This window comes from Chaetomium fimeti (assembly GCF_033439085.1).
Source record: "Chaetomium fimeti strain CBS 168.71 chromosome Unknown B0H64scaffold_4, whole genome shotgun sequence".
Lineage (NCBI taxonomy): Eukaryota > Fungi > Ascomycota > Sordariomycetes > Sordariales > Chaetomiaceae > Chaetomium > Chaetomium fimeti.
Window position 1 is genome coordinate 1059585 of NW_026944332.1, and position 13410 is coordinate 1072994.

The 13410-nt window shown below is 55.0% G+C and overlaps 6 protein-coding genes across 6 annotated transcripts; 3 read left to right on the top strand and 3 right to left on the bottom strand.

The window, feature by feature from the left end:
* Positions 1–499: 499 nt before the first annotated feature.
* B0H64DRAFT_145737 (uncharacterized protein) lies at positions 500–1555 on the bottom strand. The gene is made up of 8 exons (XM_062798353.1): positions 1424–1555; positions 1333–1365; positions 1244–1265; positions 1066–1163; positions 973–1011; positions 902–917; positions 736–815; positions 500–680 (listed from the first exon to the last, which is right to left on the bottom strand). Exons 1-8 carry the CDS (start codon positions 1441–1443, stop codon positions 638–640), a joined length of 351 nt encoding a protein of 116 aa, XP_062658950.1. The 5' UTR covers positions 1444–1555; the 3' UTR covers positions 500–637.
* Positions 1556–1977: 422 nt separating this feature from the next.
* On the bottom strand, positions 1978–3799 carry B0H64DRAFT_145781 (ergosterol biosynthesis ERG4/ERG24). The gene is made up of 3 exons (XM_062798354.1): positions 3649–3799; positions 3287–3591; positions 1978–3227 (listed from the first exon to the last, which is right to left on the bottom strand). The coding sequence occupies exons 1-3, from the start codon at positions 3708–3710 to the stop codon at positions 2137–2139; spliced, it is 1458 nt and encodes a 485-aa protein (XP_062658951.1). The 5' UTR covers positions 3711–3799; the 3' UTR covers positions 1978–2136.
* Positions 3800–4918: 1119 nt separating this feature from the next.
* B0H64DRAFT_474396 (uncharacterized protein) lies at positions 4919–6228 on the bottom strand. Its single transcript, XM_062808051.1, has 2 exons — positions 5330–6228; positions 4919–5213 (listed from the first exon to the last, which is right to left on the bottom strand). The coding sequence occupies exons 1-2, from the start codon at positions 6083–6085 to the stop codon at positions 5076–5078; spliced, it is 894 nt and encodes a 297-aa protein (XP_062658952.1). The 5' UTR covers positions 6086–6228; the 3' UTR covers positions 4919–5075.
* Positions 6229–7307: 1079 nt separating this feature from the next.
* B0H64DRAFT_340902 (kinase-like domain-containing protein) lies at positions 7308–8935 on the top strand. The gene is made up of 3 exons (XM_062801237.1): positions 7308–7372; positions 7424–8122; positions 8180–8935. The coding sequence occupies exons 2-3, from the start codon at positions 7633–7635 to the stop codon at positions 8587–8589; spliced, it is 900 nt and encodes a 299-aa protein (XP_062658953.1). The 5' UTR covers positions 7308–7372; positions 7424–7632; the 3' UTR covers positions 8590–8935.
* A 1217-nt stretch (positions 8936–10152) lies between these two features.
* Positions 10153–11900, top strand: B0H64DRAFT_145808 (mannose-6-phosphate receptor binding domain-containing protein). Its single transcript, XM_062798355.1, has 3 exons — positions 10153–10661; positions 10721–11336; positions 11393–11900. Exons 1-3 carry the CDS (start codon positions 10285–10287, stop codon positions 11543–11545), a joined length of 1146 nt encoding a protein of 381 aa, XP_062658954.1. The 5' UTR covers positions 10153–10284; the 3' UTR covers positions 11546–11900.
* Positions 11817–13215, top strand: B0H64DRAFT_145826 (uncharacterized protein). The gene has a single exon (XM_062798356.1). It carries the CDS (start codon positions 12255–12257, stop codon positions 13113–13115), a length of 861 nt encoding a protein of 286 aa, XP_062658955.1. The 5' UTR covers positions 11817–12254; the 3' UTR covers positions 13116–13215.
* The last annotated feature ends 195 nt before the right edge of the window (positions 13216–13410 follow it).

A 13410-nucleotide genomic window follows, 5' to 3' on the forward strand; every position in this document is an offset into this window, starting at 1 on the left:
CTACGACGCCAACGAAAGTGTGGAAGAAGGGTTGTTTGGTGGGCGAAGAAGAAAAGGCAAACACAAAGCGACCACAAACACAAGTGGGGAAATCAAAATAACAACGCAGGAACTGCTCATCGCCATAAAATCTTGGGGCTGTTTGGGAGCGTGGGGAATGTGGTGCGGAGGGTGGAGGAGTGTCCGGGCCAGGCCGGGGCCAGGCCGGAGCCAGGCCGGAGCTCAGGGGCAGAACAAGTCTGCTCGATAGGTGTATCAACAATATGTTCAGAGATTAGCGGAACAGGAGACAGCTGAGCATCCGTCCGCCAAGCAGGATCACGTTCACTGAACCAAGACGACAACAGTGATGACCAAATGAACCCAATTAACAGATGTACCAGCAGCTTGTGCCTGGCTGAAAGTCTAATACGCAGATTCAGCTTCACCAAAGCCATCGACATGAAAACGCCTGACAAAGGATGCCGAACCTCTTTCTTTAACCATCCCTATTTATTCCACTCATTGATTTGAGATGAGTCAAGTGAATGTCGTCTCAAACTCAGAATTGGATGTCTGGTGTGCCTGAAGGGCCAGCGGCAGAGCCGACTCCTCCTGTGGTGAACCCCGATCACTCCCATCTAAATCCGTGATACATCTAGCTGAGCAGAACGATGATCACGCTGTCGCCCCGCAAGAACCTGTTCTCTATTAGCATCGGATTATGGTACAATGAATGGGGGATGAAATGCTCACATTTTGCTGATGAAACGATCCTTGTTCACCGGGCGCCCCTTCTTGCCATTATGCATGGGGGTTTCAGTCCACATCTCTTTCTGTTTGGCAGCAAATCAGCATCTCTCCCGAGCCTCGCTTTCCACGAAATTCGAAGCAAACTTTGAGGTGCCGCTGCTGTACTTACCACATTCTCCAAAATCCTATCAGGGGTTAGCAAAGAGGTCCCAAAGAAAATGGAAAAGAGCAAATCCTTACATGTTGCAATGGCGATCGAAAGCCTTGACCCGCGCAAGCCTAAACAGCAAAAGCATCAGCATTTCGCCCCTAAACTCTCAACTTCAAACTCACAGCTTGCGATTCGACCGGATGCTGATCAGCACCTGCGAGTGGCTCCGCACAGCCGTCTGCAGCAGTGACAGTGGTCCGTTGCTCATCTCCCAGTTTTCCTGTACACGCACATCGTCAGCATCATCAGCCTCTACAGCCTCTGGGCTCCCTTCCCAGAGGCCAGTCTCCTCCAACATACCAGCTGGGCAATCTCATACTCCCTATCAAAACAACAGTCAGCATTTCCCTCCCCATACAAACACGTCCGGCCTGAGGGTAATAACTCACGTGCACTCATTGCGAGGCTTCTGGAGGAGTGCCCTGTCGGAATCGTCAGTAAAATCGGTCGTTAGGCTCTTGGGGAATGACAATAACCCACTGAATGTTGACGTCTGACATCTTGTTGATGGTTCGAGAGTAACTCTTTCGGGGCCGGTAGGTTGCTGTGGGGGGAAATCGACGAGGCGGGTGACGAGGTGACTTTTTTGGATGTTTGATGTTGAGAACCGTGATGAGCACGGCCAGCTGGTCGAAGGGGACCCACAGGCACGCGAACTGGCGAACTGGTCACGTGATGTAAAATCTGGATGTCACCGCCTTTCCGGTGTGGCATGATTCTGCCTCCCTGCAACAACACCAAAACAGGACAACATTGAGCATTCATTTTGTCACAATTAATTCCGCTATAATTGAAGGCGAGTTGCTATCGTATTTTGTCCAGTTATGGTCCAGCATTGCTTTCGCGACACACCAGCGAAGTATTAAACTAAGATAGAACATTCGGGGAAGCTCATCTTCGGGTCAAATTGAGCAACTCTCCTGAAAAGAGAAGCCCTGGAGATCTTGATGTTCGACTCAATTAGACGAAGGATATCACATTCTGGGCTTCAAATCAGACAAAGATTGAAGTATAAATAGTGATTACATTTACGATATTCAGAACGCATTATTGCTCGTTGGTCAACTTAGAGTTCCCCTGTAACGAACGGCTCCTTGATGCCCTTATTACTCTTCCCACCCAGCTCCGTTAACCCACCCCCAACAATCCAACCCGGCCCCCGGTCACCACCTATTTTTCCCACTGAACCCGATCTAGTAAACATACGGCACAATCCTCCACCGAACAATCTTCTTGTACTTCTCCCAATCCTCGCCATACTTGCGCGAGCACTTCTCGTCATCGCGACGGTCACGGTGAATAAGCAGCACCGCAAAGTACACCACATAAAAGTAGGTGAAAATCGCGCCCCAACCCCTCGCATCACCAGGCACAACCTCGCGCCCATCCAACATCTTGACGGCGCCCTCAGCCACCGTGCCCGCGGACAAGATCGTGTAGCCGGCCAGCCCCGTGGGCAGGCAGTAGGGCCAGGCCTGCATCCAGTCGCCCAGGTAGTTGATGTGGCGGGCGACGCCCCACCAGCCGGAGGCGAGCAGGCGGGTGCCGGCCTTGGTCTCGATGTACTTGAGGTGGGCGACGGCGGGGGCGTTGGGGTCGGTGCGGAACGCGTTCTTCTGGCTGTTGGACAGGCGGAAGATGGAGAAGGCCGCGAGCACCAGCGCGCCCACGCCCGCGAGCCCGAGCGGGCCGAGCGTTTGTGGGTGTACGGACAGGTAGCGGGTTTGTTGCGTGTAGATGAAGGGCACCCAGACGAGGTCGCCGAAGGCGAGCATCAGCCCGAAGCCGTCCGTGGTGATGTCGATGGTGGTCAGGATGGCGGGTTCCATGAATTGGCCGTCCAGCACGTAGAGCGCCTGCACGACCGTGATGAAGACGATGCTGTCGGTGACGAAGCCGAAGCTGCGGTATTGCTTGGCGATGAAAGCGCAGTTGAGCAGGATCCAGCCCGTCAGGCCCGGCCGGATCTCCATCCATTCCTTGAGGTCGATCTCGCCAATGAGGGGGAGTGTGACACGCGGGTTGAGCTCGCGGCCGATGAACCAGTCGTAGAGCATGTTGCCGGACACGCCGCCAGCTGCGAGGGCGCGGAACTCGGGGTTGCCGTCCTTGACGCCGAAGCTGCGAACGTAGACGAAAGTTGCGAGGCCGTACGAGATGAGAATGTTGGTAGACAGGATTTGTAGGTAGTTGTCGCTGATGAACGTCCACAAGGGAAACTCGGCGCCCTGAGCGAACGTGCCCGCGGCGCAGATGGCCAGAGTGAACATGGTCGAGGCGAATGCTGCGCAGGTTAGTTACTGCTCGCGTCCAGGCCATGGGGTCCCATGCTAGCTAACTAACCATTGAACTTGTACTTCAGCCGGCCGCCGTTCGCCAGCTTGGTCCCTTCCGTCTCCGTCCCCGGCAGGATCCGGTAGAGCACCGCGCTGAAGAGGTAGTATGCCAGCGTCCAGCCCGTAGCCTCCCAGCTAACGAGACCCTTGATTCCATCCTCGGGCCAGCCCACTTCTTTCTTCAAGAGGTCGAAATCGAGCGACTTCGGGTGGAGGAGCGACGGCGCGGGGCATCCTGAAATGTCGTTGCAGGCGAAGGCGAAGATGTAGATCAAGACCGGCAAACCGAAGCTAATGACTGCAGCACCAGGACTGAACGCGTTAGTTGAGAGCGAGGTCCGGGGAGATGGCGAGACAGCGAGTACTCACGGGCCGAAGAATTCGTATCCGTGTGGCTGCGACACAGCCTGCTGCTTCGTTTTGGACACCATGGTTGCGCTTCAGGGGCAATTGTTGGCGTCGCGACCAGTTGAGGTGTTGCGCGTTGCCTTTTATGTCGAGCAACAGCAAAAAAAAAGAAGAGCCGATGGAATGGTCCTGGGCTTGGCAATGACAATATGTCCCTGCATTAGCTCGGCCGGGAGCTTGCGTTCCGGATCAGGTGGGCTGCTCAACGACCAGAAAGCTCAGTTCGATCAAGACGCATCCTTGCCGGCAAACCGCGATCCGGATGGGCTGATGGCAATTGACGACTCGACAGGGATTGCGGGTGTTTTAGCGGATCGCGCGCGATGCGGCAGCCCATCTTGCAATGGATCCATCCATGTGGCTCGTGCACCAGCAGCTGCTTCCATTGTTCGTTCGAAGATGCTGGGGGAGTGGGGTGAGTTATGCAATAACGGGGCACCACCTTGGGGGCAAAAAGAGCCGAACTCCAAGTGCAGATGTCGATATGGAAACCTCGAATCCTCGGCCGTAGGGACGGAACGAAAGCCATCGTAAAGTCTAAATGAACTGGGGTTACTTTATTTACTTGTATTCTACCACCTTTATTTTAATCGACTTTTTTTGCTCAATTTGCTTTTATTTGTTCTTTTTACTTAATTTATTTGGTACTTTTCTTTCTCGAGTTCGGCCGTTTTTAGCCAGAGGGTAGCAGCACTCTGGCGAGGAAAATGCTCAGATAGGTACGAATGGTTATCAAGCGGGCTATGAATTGTATATATTTACTCTCTCGTACTAAGCGGTGATTAACCTCTCCAAACTACAAATATCACCACTTTTCGTTGCAGGAGGTCCCACGGCCCCGATATCGTTGCGCAAATGCACGCGCCTCTAGGCAAATGGTCGCAGCCACAACTACCGCGAAAATGAGTCACTTCTGCAAGGACTGAAAATGAATCGAATTGCCTCCCCCCTGAACCCTTGAGACGGTCGGAGCCTCTGACTAAAATGCAAGGACCGCCAATGCGGAAGAACTGAAGGGAAAAAGGGAAAATAAGTGACCCTCCCTCTGGTCAGAGCGCCCAGTAGCCAGCGCCCCAGTTCACTACTCAGAAAGGTCGAGAACTAGTAGCTACGAGGATAAGAAACCGCCCCCTTGGGACAACGACAAAGACAAGAAGATGTTGTCGTTGCGGGACCCGGTTGTTCGCCTTCCTTCTAAGGCGAATTGCCGGCTCAGCAGGGAAAAACCAGACGGCGAATAAACTCCAAGTCAATTGAATCTATGATCTCAACTCTCAAGTCTAGTAGAGTGGGCCAGCCAACCCTATTACTACCCAATGCAAAGTATCCAAAATATCCGATGTTGATCTGCCCCGGTCCGCCGTGCGTCGCCTTCGAATTTACCATCGTCACTGTTTCTTGGCCTTGAGGTAGTTGAGCACGGCCTGAGTGAACATGTCATCGTCCACCAGCTTCTCGCCAGCCTCGATGATCCAAGTTTGGCAGTTGCGCTGGGTTAGCCTCCGGGGCGGGTTGGAAGAAGGGACCTGGGTAAGAGAGTGAGCGCGTTAGCATTCATGGTGCCACTACCAAAGAAGGAAAGAAGAGTATGTTTTAGGAGAGAGAGAGAGAACGACAGGGAGTAAAGAAGAAGAAAGCGTACCATATCATCAACTGCATTCAGAGTCCGGGCCGGCACCGGCGCCTTTGCCGCGCTAACCTCAAATGGGCAGATCGGGTGGCCGGGCTTCTCGACTTTGTACGTGCGGTTGTTCCACATGGTCTCGTTGAAGTGCCTGGCATCAACCCATTGGAGGTTAATGAGCTGCGGTTTGCGGCTGGTCTCTTCGAAGTCGACGTTGCGCTTGATCTCAAGCTTGAACCCGTTCTTCACATCGCCAACGGCGTGCAGAAAGATGCCCTCTTGGGTATTCTTGGACTTCCGCACGAGAAAGCCCCAGTGGTCTTTAAACGGATGGCCGTTAAAGATGGCCAGAGACACAAGGAGGGAGCCGGCAGGACCCACAGGAGCAACGGCTGGAGCGGAGACAGCCGTCGACGCTCTAGGAACTGAACTCGGAGCAGGGGCAGGCGGAGGAGGGGGGGGAGGCGGAGGGGGGCCGCCACCGCCGCCGCCGCCGCCCGTGGTCTTGGGCGGGCTGCTGCTGCGGCTGGTGTTTCCGCTGCCCGTGGTCTTGGGCGGGCTGCTGCTGCGGCTGGTGTTTCCGCTGCCCGTGGTGGTCTTTCTCACTCCACCAGCGACCGCAGCCCTGACAGGGGGGGCTGCGGCCGAACGAGCGGCAGGAGTAGATGCATTTGCAAGAGCAGGTGCCCTCGCATTTGCAGTCGCCTTTGCCGTACCTGACGTCTTCACAGACTGGGGCCTCTGAACAACGGGAGTGGCGTTACGGGTAGGCATGATGATGAGATAAAGGACTTTGCGATGTTGCGGAAGACAGGTGTTTGACAAGGGCCGACCAGCGGGGAAAGGAGTCGAGGAATTTGAGACGGTGAGGGAAATGACCAAGGGAAGGATATAAGAAGTGCTGTTGACAAGAGGGATGAGAAGATATTGACTGGACGACCGATGGCAGAGACGGCTCCCTACATGTATATATAGCTGAAAGACCTTCGTGCTTCGGCACTAATAGCACCCCAGACCACTATCCAACGGGTCCCCATCTCCAGACTCTCAGCCTCAGCAGCAGTCTCAGATAGCTGGTTTGAGCGAGGCCGTCCCCTCGGCCAGGCCAAGTTTCTCTGCGTCCAAGAATAGCGACGCCTGGCGTGACGGTTGGCCCTAGACCTCAAGTGAGTACATCTGAGACTCGCTACGGTCGCGAGCTGCAGCCGCAGCAGTGTTGGTACTTGGTAACCGTTGCCATAACTTGCTGCGCCGTAACAACAAGAGCAGATAGGTTTCGATCACCGTCACGAATATGGGTTAAAACTTAACGCCGCCTGCCTACTACCTACCCAAACTTCCTGCCAAAGTCTCCTACGGCTTAATCCAGATGTAGCCACGAACAGTAGGACCTACTGTTTAATATCTCTATTCGAGTTTCTCCTGAGACTGCCGAGTACAATGTCTCTTATTTTCCCAATATAAACAATTTCGCCCCCCCGGCGGCCGCCGCACAAGTGCATTCAGCCCCCAACCTCCCACCCAACTCCTAACGTGCCGCAGGTTTCATAATCGGCCACCGTACCGTAGGTAAGGTGGGTTTTGATGCCGGTTGGAGGGCCACTTTGCTGCAGCCCTATCCGTGTCGCGTTTCACGGGCTGTGACAACAACCAACCCAACGTCAAGCCTCGATATTATTAGATGCGCAACAAAATGGCACAGCATCAAAGCATTTGGGCCTCGCCAATCGAGGCCAGCGGCACGTGCACTTGGCTGTAAAGGGGCCCGCCCGCTGCGGGATCGTTCGGTACCTCCCGAGTTAGCTACCTTACCTAAGGAAGCAGGAACATACTGTGTAGGTGCATACGGGAAGAATAGGGTAATTACCGAAAGACATCCCCATTAGCATTTCATTTTCTTGCCCGTCTTCCACCGGCTGTACCCAAAACTAGAAGTGGAGCGACGACGGAGGTTGTGGGCTCAACTGATGCGACGATCGGTCCTTGACAACGCTGTGTGCAAATGTAAGAAAAGGCTTTCAGTTGAATTCGGCGTGTAACAATTGACCTGCATATCCTCTGGTATGTGCATACTGGGTAAAGTGTTACAAAAATATCTTCTTACTGAGGCAGCCATCTCTCTCCCTCCAACTGGCGCTTCGCCGCTTCCAGCCAATGCCGCTGCCATAATACTCCATTCCAGCCCCATCCATATTCGGTCTTTGACCTTCAAGTTCGTTAGAAACAAGTCGCGAACCTCAACAACACACGCTGGCCATTTGAGAATTCAGACTCAGGGCTACCTTGTTCACATATTTGACTTATCCGGCTCCCACGTCACCATGGCCCCCAGCAAAACGCGCACCCCTTCTCCAGCCGCACCCGCCTATGTTACGGCCATTGCCCCCTTCCCCGGTACCACATTCGCCAAATCTCACCCCACCACACTACTTCCCTCGCCAGCCGAGATCAGAGCACGCAACAAAGCGACTGGCCATCCCAAGGCAAATAACCCCAACCGACCTCCGCCAGTCAGGGTCCCCGAGCTCGGGCTGCTCGTTAAGTATGGGACCAAGGTCACACGGGCCGAGGTCGAGGCCCAGCGCTACGTCTATCGGCAGCTACAGGGCCGCGTCCCAGTGCCTGAGGTTATGGGCTGGGCCGAGGACGCCGGTCAGGGCTTCATCTACATGGCCCTGGTCAACGCCCCGACCCTGGCGGCGCGCTGGACCCGCCTGACAGAGCCTGAGAGGCAGGCCATCTGCAGGGAGCTCAAGGGCATGGTGCAGGCGTGGAGGGGTCTGAAGCAGGATCCAAGAGAGGTTTACATTGGTGAGCAAGGCCACGTTGAAGACGCAAATAAAAAGATGTGCTGACACGTGTGACCAGGAGCCGTTGGCAGACGGCCGCTCAACGACATCATCGTCAAAGATGAAAGCCACCTCTACGGCCCCTGGCCAGGCAGCGGTGCGGTGCAAGCCTTTCAGGGTGCCTGCGACATCGACATCACGGGCCAGATACCCATCGTATTCACTCACGGCGATCTCGTCACCTGCAACATCCTCGTGACGCAGGGGCCAAACCCAAGGGTCGCTGCCGTCATCGACTGGGCCCAGGCTGGGTGGTATCCGTCGTACTGGGAGTGGTGCAAAGCGAAATGGGTTATGATGACTGACGACAACATGGATGACGCCACGCAGGAGCAATGGCGGCAGCGCTACCTACCGCTGGTGGTCCAGCCGCTTCCCGACAATACCGTCTACTACCCATGGCTTCGGTTTTCGCTTGCTAATTTGTAACCATGAACCGGTACTGGGAATAATATGCGTTGCAATTAGTGGCTTCTATTTGTCAGGTTGCGAGGAGTAGGAGGCTGTTTATTAATAGACCCGAAGTAATAGGCCCCACGCTTAGGAGTTGTGAAAGTGAAACACAAGGCTAAACGCACGAATTCATGAACTGTTGGGTGACAGCTGAATTCAGTGAGACTTGGTTCTAGAATATCAAACACACTGGGGTTGGTGGGATCTTATGCCGTCGGCCTCTTAGGTTTAGTGATACCTCTCTGGCTCTCTCCCCAGGAGCTCTATCAAGAATATTGTCCCCCTTTCAACCCCTACCAAACGCGTCAGCAAAGCAAGATAGCGAGAGCACGAATTCGGCTCATTCTTCACCCACATGCCTTGACTTTCTAGGCGGTGATCTGGTCTGCACCCCTCTCCGATGGGTGATGTGGTTGCCCGGACAACTTGATGGGTACCGACGTTCAGTGCTGCAACCCGGGGTGTGGACACAAATTCTGTGTGTATGATTGTGTGGTAGGGGAAGGAAGCATGTACTGGTTCAATTTGACTGGGAGAATCTCAGAATGGGAAGATGAAGGGAGCTAAGAACACCGATACCAGCAACCTGAGCCACGATAATGGCGAGATCTGACAGTTCTACTCTTGCTTAACTCCTCGGCCGCGGTCTCCAGAACCTAGAGTATTTGCAAGTGCTGGGAGTTTCCAAGTGCCCGCTCAACCTCCTTTCTTATGAGTAGGCATCTTGAAGGCAGTTCAATGGAGATAGGTGTCAGCTGTCATCGATGCTTCTTACCTAACTGACACAAACCATATTATAAAGGGACCGCGCGGGGCGCAGTAGGGCTGTCCCTAGATACCTAGGTAATCGGCTGGGAATTCAAGCAAGACGCGGGGACCCGTTGGGTAGGTAATCCAGGGACGCTGGCTACCTCCCATGACAGACGGTAATTCAGGTAGGTAGGTAGCCTTGGATCGCAGTCTATCACAAGCTACCTGACCTATAATAGCTTGGGTAGTCGCGCAATCATGAACTACCACGAAGCTATAGAGGTACCTTGGGATGGATAATATACCTATATTCACTCGTTCTGGAGACCTCTCGAGTTCACCAGTTAGCAATTGTAACTACATGTAGGTACCGTTCGCTACAAGCTCAAAGGCCTCCTGTTGAGACATCATTGTTGTGCACCCTTTGGCTGCACCGAACCTCGCACCCTTGTTTACCTTCAATCCAACTAAACCCTTTCAAAGTTAGGTCCAGGAGAGATTCGTCGCAGGATGTGCGCTGCACACAGGGTTTCCCTGGCGCGTGGCAGCACAACCCCACTTTCTTTCTTTTGAGCTTTCCGTCCTGCGAGATGAGATGCGAGGACGAAAAGGTGCTGCAGCACGCCGCCTGCCAAGCTGCCAAGCGCAAGCCGCATGCCACACCAATGAAACCAACACAGCCTGCGCCGACAGAATGAACACCGTTGTCGAAGCCGCGTCAGGGGTCTTCAAGATCCAACTTCAGCGAACCGCATCCAATTCAGGTATCGAACCGGACGTTGCGAAGTTGACATTTGTCTAATCTGCTAGTTCGAAAGTGTCTTCTCTTTGCATGAGAGACCCCTGCATTCTCCCACGCATCGCTCAGCGCGACAGCGCGCAACACGACCATCCCGTTTGAAGGCCCGCCAACAGCCGATCATGCTTTCCCAAAACCCGTCGCGGGGTCTTCTCCTCGCCCTCGCCGCCCTTGCTAGCGTATCTTCCGCCGAAGAGGGTACGAAAACGATCTCCACAACCACACCGGTCCACACACCATGTGTCGCGACGTCCACTAACGGCGCCTTCTTCGATCTGCGCCCGGACGCCGCTGTGGCTGTCGTCGAGGGGGAAAAGCCACATAAGGGGATACCCACTGAAGACTACACAGCCAGGGGCTGGGACTACGGATCGAACTTTACGATCAATGTCTGCAACGCTGCGGTCAAGACGGCGGAGGATGTCGTCGGGGTGGATGAGGCGCTGTGGAAGAACGTCAGCGCGTACTACGAGGCCGACGGGAAGGTCTACTCCTTAGGGTAGGATACTCTCATAATAGGGTCCGTACGTGAACAGTAACGCTGACTATGCCCCACAGACAACAATCAGACAACCTCGTCCCGCGCGGGCGCAAACTCGTCCTCCAATACACAGGGGGGTCACCATGCGGTACCTCCGACAAGAGCAAAGACAAGCGCGCCAGCGTTCACGAAGGGGCGCGATACAAACACTACGAGTTCGATGATGAGGATGAAGAGCTTGACCCTAAGAAGCCCAACGATGATGAGGAAGACGAGGATGGAGACGGCGAGAAGGATGAGGACGAGAAGAAAGGCGATGACGAAGACGAAGACAAGGAGAAGGAGGGAGAAAAAGAGAAGGAGAAGGGGGATAACACGCGCCGCAAGTCCGCGACCATTTCCTTCCTCTGCGATCACGACCCCGACACGCCCACGGCCTTCTCTTTCGTTGGCACCGACCCGGACGAGTGCGCGTACTTTTTCGAGGTCCGCTCGCAACACGCTTGCGCCGGCGCTGAGCCCCACAAGCCGGGCAGCGTCGGGCCAGGTAGCGTCTTCGCCATCATTTTCTTCATTACCGTCCTGGTGTACGTCGTGGGCGGTATCTTTTATCAACGCACCGTGGCGCATGCGCGCGGTTGGAGGCAGCTACCCAACTACAGCCTGTGGGCCGGCATCTGGAGCTTTATCAAGGTAGGCCGGGGCTTCAAGGCGTATGAATACCGCTCGCACTGACTTGTTCTTGCTAGGACCTCCTGGTTATCCTGACATCGTCATGCGCCCGCATCATCCCGAAACGGCGAGGCTACCACTCGCTGTCGGGGTCTCCCAATGGGAGGAACCGTAACCGTGACGACGAGAACCGTCTGATCGACCAGCTTGACGAGGAGTGGGATGACTGATGCTTCCGCAACGGGTTTGCTTTATTCGGTCTTGACACGTTTTCTTCGGCGTTGGTGAAGGCTTATTGCAGGGTCAATTGAGCATACAAGGGAAGAATGCCAGTCCAGTGCTGAGCTATTATACCCCTGAAAACTGGAGTATACTCGTCTCAATTCCGGTAGCTTGCTGCTTGGACCTAAATGAAGGCAGAGGTTCTAGACAATGAATCGCTTATAGAGGCAACTTGAATAGAATCTTTTTCCCACCTGCCTCATCGTCTCTTGGTTGAAATTTGGGATTGGACGCCTCCTCACGCCTCAAATATCTTGGTGGTGTTGGGAATGCTTGGCCTGCGTGAACAATGCCACATAGTGTCTGCCACATAACACGAATGTCTTGTACACAGTAGTTAAACCGACCACGTCAGGCCTGTGTCAGAAATCCTATTCCTCCTGTTCCCCAGGAACGGTTGCATTTTTAAATCCGCGCGTCCATGCAACTTGCGTGAACGACTTAGGAATCAAGATACCCAAGTTTGGACATTCCTCACGCGACTCACCCAATTCTCCCCGCTCCCCTGCAGCTGCGCCCCGCCCTGCTGCTCAATCATCGACATCGAACCCCTGCAGTCGCTCAACGGTCAGGCACCCCACCACGACCTCATTAACACCATTAACACCACCTTATCAACACCTCCCCACAAACACGACCTCCATCAACAACACCATCATGGGGCGCTGGTCACATCTCGATAGCGACGAGGACCGCCTGCCCGCTGGCATGACGCGGGTCGGCTACGACGCCGACACCCAAGTCTACACCTACCGCGACAGCGACGGCAGCTATTGGGAGGGCGCGCCGGGCGTGCAGTACGGCAAGATGTACCGGGTGCGGCAGGCAGCGCCGGTGCTGCCCAGCGCGTACGTCACGAGCGACCAGGAGTCCTGCAGCAGCTACGTCCTGCACGACTACGACCCCGACGACTCCTACGACGAGGACAGCGTCGACTCCGACATGCACACCCTCACCGACGAAGAGAAACAATCCCCCACCACCACCACCACCACCACCACCACCGTCATCGTCCCCTTCCCCGACAAAGCCGTCCTCCGCACCTCCATCAAACGAAAACCCATCCCAAACACAACCACAACCACGACCCCAACCGCCGACCCCGACCCCGACACCACAGACACCCTCAGCCTCGCCTCCACGCTCGTCGACAGGGCCGAGAGCATCCGCAGCCGCATCATCGACACGGCCAGAACCAACCGCGAGATCCAGCAACAGAATGTGTCCAACAACAACAGCGCCGGGGCCGGCGGCCTGAGACGGACGGGCACACTGTCCCGGCTGGCGCGGTTCCTTGGGTCGTCGTCGTCGTCGTCGTCGTCGTCGTTGTCGTCAGGAGTTGCGCGCCGCGCTACGGTGGGTGGTGGTGGTGGTCAGAATGGGCAGTGGCCTGGATCTGGGCCGGCTAGGCAGGGGGGTGGGAATGGGGCTGGGGGTGGTGGTGGTGGTAGTGCGAGGGCGGCCAGGGCAAGGAAGCGGGCGACGACGTTTGATGAGATTTTGGGGGAGGGGCAGTAAAGTAAGCCTGCGTGAGGGGGCTGTTGTGTTGGTGTGGGTCACGCTGAGGAATTATGAACTGGAGTGGGGACTGGCCGGAGTTTATGGTTGGTTTTCTTGTCTTTTGTGTCGCGGAACAGGCAGGATAGGGACATGGATGCTAGGAGTTTCTAACTATACGGTATTGGATTTGGATGGGGATTGGGGTCGAACTACACAACCTAGGATAACCCGTTTGGAATGATGGTCAATGACGATGCCCTTTTGATGAGGTCGAACAATTCACAAGATGAAACATTTTGCGAAAGATGAACGA